This window comes from Lynx canadensis, chromosome C1 (genome assembly GCF_007474595.2).
Source record: "Lynx canadensis isolate LIC74 chromosome C1, mLynCan4.pri.v2, whole genome shotgun sequence".
NCBI classification, from domain to species: Eukaryota; Metazoa; Chordata; class Mammalia; order Carnivora; family Felidae; genus Lynx; species Lynx canadensis.
The window spans coordinates 129621994-129629883 of NC_044310.1; the positions used below are offsets into that span (position 1 = coordinate 129621994).

A 7890-nucleotide genomic window follows, 5' to 3' on the forward strand; every position below is an offset into this window, starting at 1 on the left:
AACTTACAAAAAATTTATTGAAACACAATTGCCATATAACATTATTGTAATTTCAGGTGTACAATTGTTGGTTTAATTTTTATTTTTAAAGGGTCTATTCTTTAACTTTTGATGAATTTATAATTGAGTGTAAAGTTAGCTTACATGAATGTCCTTTACCTCAACTGCAATATTCAAAGGTAAAAATGGTTTTGTAGAAATGTATGCATTTGCATGTTTAAATGGGATCTGATTTATATGGTGCCAAGTACCATTACTGACAATTATGTAGTCTTTGAAATAAAATTATGACTTAAAAATGTATGTGACATATGTTCTACTCCAATTAAAAAATATGCCTAAGGAAATTATCTTTCTTTCTTTTTTTTTTAATTCCACAAACCCTGCTAAAATCCAAGAATTTTGTAAACCAATTTATATTTTTCCCTTTGCATGGATATGTTCATATCACTCAACATTTGAACACCAGAGTTTTTAATCATATTTCATGCTGCAATAATAATAATTATTATTCCAATCATAATGGAAGCTTACGCTTACAGAGCTCTTACCAGGTACCAGACTATATGCCAAGTGATTATGTGAATTATCCTTTTACTTTACATTAAAGTCCTCATAGCCAAGGTGCTTTATTTAATATATGCATAAGGAAAATCTTAATATTCACTTGGTGTTACACACACACACACACACACACACCCTGAGAAAAGAAAGAAGAGTCTTAAAAAAAACCTGAAGTCATGTGACAGATTTAGCAAATTCTTTTTATTTACATAGAAATGTGTACACATACTTTCTCTGTACACAGAAAATTCTAAGTATATATACATATATGGTTCCCACATATTTTACAATAAATAGTATTTTAATCTTGTTTCTAGATGAAAATAAAAAGATGCCTTAAAATATTTCACACCAACCACAAAATTGCAAAAGCACCTGATGAACTCAGAGCAAAAATTTCAAGCCTGTACTACCACACACTAAGCCTAGTACAATTTTTCAAAAGACAAAATCAAACACTGTACAGATATCACCAGTAAAAGGAAAGGAATGAAAAGCAAAATAGAGGACAAGAGCTGTTGGCTTTTTAAACAATGCAGTAAGAGCATTTTTGTTGGTTAGACTGGTCTTCCTTCAGTTTAATGTTTTACTTCAACTGATATTTTACAAATAAGGAGTTGGGGCTGGGTAAAGTTAATACCTACTGTAAAAAGAGTAGCTGTTCCATGAGTCTTACAAGTTCTAGAAACATTACTGGCCAGCCAGACCCTCTTCCTGGACTAATGCAAAGATCATCCAGTTCTACGATGCAGGATGACTGTCCATCCGCCTCAGAGAAGATGGCAAGGACACCAACGGTGAAGCCACAATAATGTTGAAGTGATTTCAAAAGCCTGGTGCATCAGGTATCTTCGTTGTTAGCACTTAATAATAATCAGTAATGTTTAAATATACTCTTCATTTCTACATAGAATTTAATCCCTCATTCAAATAATTAACTAAATGCAAAGAGAACTGAATCTGGGAGGCTAGAAATAATGAATCCATAATCCTGGAATTTTGTTAGTCCACTTCCAATTGTTTTCCTTATTCTAACCTCTAGGGAACAACCACTTTCACTTTCAGAGTTGTTCTCTATGTGTATAAAAATCACACTATCAAATGAATAGAATGAAGCTATAGGTTATAGGGTGGATATAGATTTAATGGTATTTTTGGCAATCTCACAGCATTGAATTTGGCAAATGAATCTAAAAACATCATGACCTTCATTATTGTGGGACTCACTTAAAATATAACCAGATTAGCTTTCCCAACCCACTAATATTACTACTCAGGTGAGTAGCCTCAGGATGGTGACCAGCAAAGGGCTAAATGTTTAAGTCACATCCCACTCAAGCTCAGATAATAAAGTATTCTGTTCCATTGTGGCACTGTAACTTCACACATGAGGTCTGAAACAAATTTTACCCCTTCATTTCTCATATCAATAACAGCATAGATGTGGGAGGAAAGACAGCAATAAAAACAAGAGTTTGATGTCAGAAACGTGATTCCTCTATCAAATACAATCTTTTCAGTTACTTTACGGAATCTGCTATTTTAAGGTAACCTTCCAAAACATATTTCAAAGGCAGGCTCATTTCAAGAGCAATGTTTATCACATGCATAATTCGGTTCTTTCTCATTACATGTTGCTACCATCCATGTTTCTTTTAGAGAAACAACAATATTTCTAGGATTTAGCCATCCTTCATGAAAGCAATGGCTTCATACACAGTTTGACTTTTTAGATTAAGGTACTTAAGACCGAAACAAACACATTTTTACATTTAAAGATCTTTCTTTCTTTTTGTTTGTTTGTTTGTTTTTTAAATTTGAAATCTAATAGGGAACTAAGGTTCACTGCCAGAAACAAAAGGGATCCTTTATCATGAAGAGCTGGGCTTGGTTCTTGGTCATTCTAATTAAATATATAGTCATCCCTCATTTACATCACTGTGGAAAAATTCAGCCAGAAGATAAGTATGGAGTCTCGCTATGGTAATTGTAGTCAGGGCAGACTTTCTGCACAAGTTTATAATCAACACTGTAAAAGGCAATGTAAATGCAAATGACCTTGAAGGGTTTGGAGCACAACCAAGACACATGGCTCTGAGTCTGCTCCTGGTAGCAGATCTTCGAGGGGTCAAAGTTGCACAGGGCAGTCTTCTTCGCCCGATCTGTTTTTTCATATTCAATGCGACAATTGAAAGATTTGGACTCCTTGGTCTCCAAGGTAGACTGTGGGGAAACTTCAAATTCCACCACCTTGGAGGGGGGTACCAAACTCACTGAAACATTGCCCAGGCCTGTGGAATTATGTCGGAAATAAACACTGAAGGTTCCATTTCCGTGGTCAACAATTTTCCCTGTGATGAGGAGGTTGAGTTTGACAGTTTTAATGTTGGAATGGAAATCACCCCATCCGAACATCTTCTTAAATTTTCCCGTTTTTACTATCGGCCTCCGTTTAGTTCTTGCCAATGGCTCCTGAACCTCGGTGACGTTGGCCAGCCAATCCCAAAAGTTTTCCATGCTGTCCGCATACGCCAAGTGTCCAGGCTTTGGGACTGGAGACTGTTTAACAAACAGGCGCAGAGGATTGATGATCCTTGAGTGCACCACGTTTCCGACCAATGTCCCCGGAGCATCTTTGTCTTCCCAATCCAGCCCCTCTGTGGCATGCACCACCTTCTTACTTTCACAAAATAACTGTTTGAAAAGAAGAAAGAGAAATAAACTTTGGTTATGCTTCGAGCGTACACACTAAAGCTAAAGCACAGGGGAAATGCTTGCAGTATTATTTTGATTCTTGATAAATAGCATTTCACACACACAGCTGGGCTCAACAGTGCAACGAGACGGGCATTTCATTCAAACACTGTAAAATTGTGAGTACCAAAATTAAAATGTAATTAGGAAGAGAGTATTTTATTTTAATGGATTGATGTGGTTTTAGTCTCAGCTTCCTAATCTTTGCAATACTATCTTTCCAGATTGGAGGAAGGAATGTATTTTGGTATCTCATTCAATAAAAATATTCAATTTGTATGACAAACACAAAAAAATCATTCAATTTGTGAGGTCTTCTACTTCAGGTAGAAGACAACTCCAGAATGCTGAAGGTTTCTACTAAGAAGCTAGCAACCATCCAAATATAAAATATTAATAAGTCTCTTAAATATATTTAGAAATATTAAGGGTATTATATTCAAAGGCTTATGTCATATCATTTCATAACTTTTGATAATTCCATCTCAAACTCTCTAACAAAAAAGGAGCATGAATAGTAATAGAACGGTCCACAAAAGTTTTAGTTGAAAGAATATAATTTCAAATTTTGTGGTCTTTACACAAATTGCAAATGTATATTTTTAATTAGTAACAGGCTATGTATTATTCAACAAATGTTATTACAACTGAATTATATACCCCGAAAGAATTGCTTAAAAGGATGCAAATGTTTTATGGATTCCATAGAACGTGGTTCAGATCCCACCCACTGAAACATAGCACTTAATCTGCGTCTGATTTTTCTTTTTTTTCTTTTTGTAGTGTAAGAGTCCCCATAATTTCTAAAAATCATTTAGTTAAGTCAATATTGATTTGGAGGGACAGAATCATAATATATGAAACTGTTGCCTGGAGTGAATATTTATGGATGACTTATGAAGTCCGGAAAATAGAGGCTTCTGGTGGAAACACAGATAGCCTCTTATCTCTAATGGCACAAACCACTCTGGTAATGATTCTCCAGAAAACTGTCAGCATGATGAAAAGGATGAGAAAGAAGTGAAGCTGTATTTATGAACTGTTTCCCCAGCCCTTTCAAACTTGGCAAAGCACCTGGTAAAAATAGTCTCAGATCATTACAAAAAATTATTACTTTCAATCCAATTTTGAGGAAAAAAAAAGAGACATAGCTTGGATTATAAATATTTCACTTGACTGTATGGTAGAGTTTAATAACCTGAGGTTATCTTTGATATATTCACAAAAGTTTAGAAGTTCTAATAGAGCTTTGTGCAAAGTGTTTTCACCTACACCTTGTCCCCAGGATCACTTTAGAGTCAGAAACCAAGGACTTCAATGCATGTGTGCTTTTTTCCCTTTTTTTGTACTTTGGGCGGTGAGGCAGAGTTCATAATCTATATATTTGCTTCTGATTAGTTTCCTGAATGTTTTCCTTCCTCATGTCTACTATCTTTAAAAATTCTTTTCCCTTAAATTACTGAGGTTTGGTAGGAGGGCAAATTGATACAATGCACATTCTTACTATATTCAGAACCTAAATGCATACCGCCTTCTTAGGAGCTTGTGAATCCTGAGTTGATACTTCTTTCCTTTGCTGGCATTGAAAGATTAGTATATTCACCAGGAAAAAAAGAATCCTTAGTCTGGATTTCTGGTTCAAAATATTCTGCGTATTTCTGATACTGTAACTAGCTTTCTGATTTTGAATACTCATAATTATGATGTGCACAAATCTCATTCAAAACCATTGGTAATAACCCACGAAGTTCAGTACTGGCTTCAGTTATAACTTGAGTTTCCTGAGAACTGACTGCTGCAGGCTGGTCCAACTGACGTGTCCAGCCTCTCCCCAGCAAGGACAAGGACACGTAGGCAGATAAGAAACCCCTTGCTGATCAAGGCCCAATTTCCCTTCTCTGTGATTATGATTCTTGTTGTCCAGATTCTACTATTTATTTTTCATCCATTTCCAGTATTTCATGAGATGTGCCTTGTTTGGTCAATGCTGACAGACATACCTACCACTTACTAGAATCTTGTAAACAAGAACTTTACTTCCTGATCTCTACTCCCCTATGTGGTACAACTTCCAAACTTCTTTTCTCACTCCTGCCTTCCTTCCTCTCTTTTCATAGGATAAATCCCTTCTGACATTTTCCCCTTCTAAATTGTTAAACAATCTTGGTTCTTACCTTTATGTACCATGCTGCCGATCAATACTATGTTAGTGGAACTAAGACCCATTCTCTATTCAAAAACATTTGTCTTGCTCAGAAGTAGGAGAACACTTTTTGTTACCAACAGCAACATGATCTTTTTTATTTTCCCCTAAAAATGTTTGTTTTACATTATACATTTTCCTGAATTTTTTCTACCTGGGTCATTTGTTCTCATTTAGTGCTTGGCCTGGCTTTCTCCTTACTTTTCCATTATTGAAAACCTATAAACATTGAACCCATCATTCAATGACAAGTAAATTTGCAAGTTAACTGGTATTGGCTTATTCACTGCAGAAGCCGTTATGAGACAGATGTTAAGAACTCCTCTTTCTCTAGGACTTCTGCTGTGATGGTTCTGAGATTACTCAATGATAACAAAAACAAGAATAATAATAAATGATCATTTACTGAGTTAAAAAAAAAATGAAGATTTTCTTTGTAGTAATTTATGTTGTAACAACTTGACCCAAACATATGTTGACAAACCCTGAGCAATAAGTATGTAAAAAAAAAAAATCCTAGTTTATCAAGCAGATAACTTAGATGTGATTACTTGCTTTTAGAAAAGCTCTTCAACTCTTCAGAAAAGATTTCCCATATGAATTTAAAATGTAATTTAATTTCTAAAAAATATATTTTAACACAATACTCTTTAGGTTCAAACTTATTCAAGAAGCTCTTGATTTGAAGGTTGGCTTATATAAAAAATAATAAAATTTAACGAATAGCACAGATCTATAATTGGTCTCTGTTCTCATAAAAATACTCAGACAGTTCCTTAGATAAAAAGTAGATGTACATATGTTTTAATTTTTTTGCTTTGCCTTAGACCATCACGTCTAGCTTGCTTTGACAGCAATATTAAAGAAGTTGAGAAAAGCTGTGTGTAAGCTTATCTGTTTATTACTTATTATCATAAATACTGATTTCCAAACATAAACCCCAATCTCAAAACGTTATTAGATAATGATATATTGGCAGAAGAGTGTCATTAAAAGGATAAATATATTGCTAATTGTCCTAAAGAGAAGACGACTGTACCTCCTCTTCTAATTCACTCTCCCTTTGGTATAGCTCGTTTGGCTTCACCCCTGGAATGTTTTCTTCAAATGAATACATCACTGTTGAGAGGGCACCCTCCTCTAGACCCGGTCTACAAGGAGTATTGTATGATCTAAGTCCCCAAAGCTCATGCTTAACCTCAGAGACCTAATCAGGGATGACTAAGGGTTGGAGGAAATATAATCTTGCCCCACACTCATCCATACACTCCCAGTATAGAATCAGCATGGTGGAAAAAGCACAGGGATTTGGTGCCTGATGACCTCACACCCCTCACTTAAGTGTTTGATGTGAACCCGTTTTCTCACCTATATCTCCCTTGTTGATCGATTGTAAGGACAAAATGAAAGAATGGATGGAAATTACTGAGCCCAATCTCTGGCAAGAGTCATTCAATGACTGATGGCTCTTGCATGGTCCAATGGATAGTACCATGTTTCCTATTCAAGAACTGTCTTCAAAGGGTTGTATGAACTCTCGGGCCTCCAGGAAACTGATTAATGGTTAATCAAGCAACTTGTTCAGTGCCATATGACAAATTAATGACTGAGTAGAAAATACCCTTCTCAGCCCCAGAACATCAATCAATCGTTTCCTCCTATTTCCAGTCTTGCTGGCATCTGAGTTATAGCCAGATCACAGGCACAGGTAAGCTCTCTTTGCCAACAAAATGTGTTTGTGGATCTTTGATTCCAACCTACCGAATGAGTCAGCAAAGGGACCTAAAAGTACAAAGTGTCTGGCAGGCGCCCTCGTTCCTGAACAGACAATTTCCATGATACAACATGCTGGGAGAGACTGCAGGTGGTTCTGAACCTGTTGGCAAACCACTCTGTCCAAGACAATGTTGTTAGATGTTATCTACAAAACACATGGCTATATTCCCCCTGGTTACTTTTGTACTTTCTGGGACTCTGTCGGTATCACTGCTGTCTTTTGTCCCATCATATTGCAATAATAATGCAAAAACATTTAACTGCAAGCACCAAATGGAGTTTAAAAAAGGGAGAAAAAAGAGGAATTGCTGTGCTTTATCTGTTTGAACATTCCCTGATTTCCACACATTTATCAAAGTTTAAGTAATTTATGTCTTGGCAGAGTATATCAATTTCACAAAGCACACACATTAGCGAGATACAATGATATCATATTAGCTTTTTCTGCATCTTACAGAGGAGCTCAAAAAGATTAATAAAAGCTCAAACCTTCATCAATTAAATGAAGCAGGTGGAAGGAAGGGAATAGAGGAAGAAGACTGTATTTCATTTCAATTCTTTGTTTTTAGGGGGAAAGAAGCTGACAGGTTCAA

General features: G+C 35.8%; 1 protein-coding gene across 1 annotated transcript; it reads right to left on the reverse strand.

Moving 5' to 3' along the window:
• Positions 1–846: 846 nt before the first annotated feature.
• NXPH2 (neurexophilin 2) lies at positions 847–6638 on the reverse strand. Its single transcript, XM_030323710.1, has 2 exons — positions 6561–6638; positions 847–3258 (listed from the first exon to the last, which is right to left on the reverse strand). Exons 1-2 carry the CDS (start codon positions 6636–6638, stop codon positions 2515–2517), a joined length of 822 nt encoding a protein of 273 aa, XP_030179570.1. The 3' UTR covers positions 847–2514.
• Positions 6639–7890: the final 1252 nt, after the last annotated feature.

Coding starts and splice junctions, on each gene's coding strand:
- NXPH2 (XM_030323710.1), bottom strand. CDS start 6,638: ATGTATTCATTTGAAGAAAACATTCCAGGGGTGAAGCCAAACGAGCTA. Junction 3,259..6,560: donor AGAGTGAATTAGAAGAGGAG/GTACAGTCGTCT, acceptor CTTTTCAAACAG/TTATTTTGTGAAAGTAAGAA.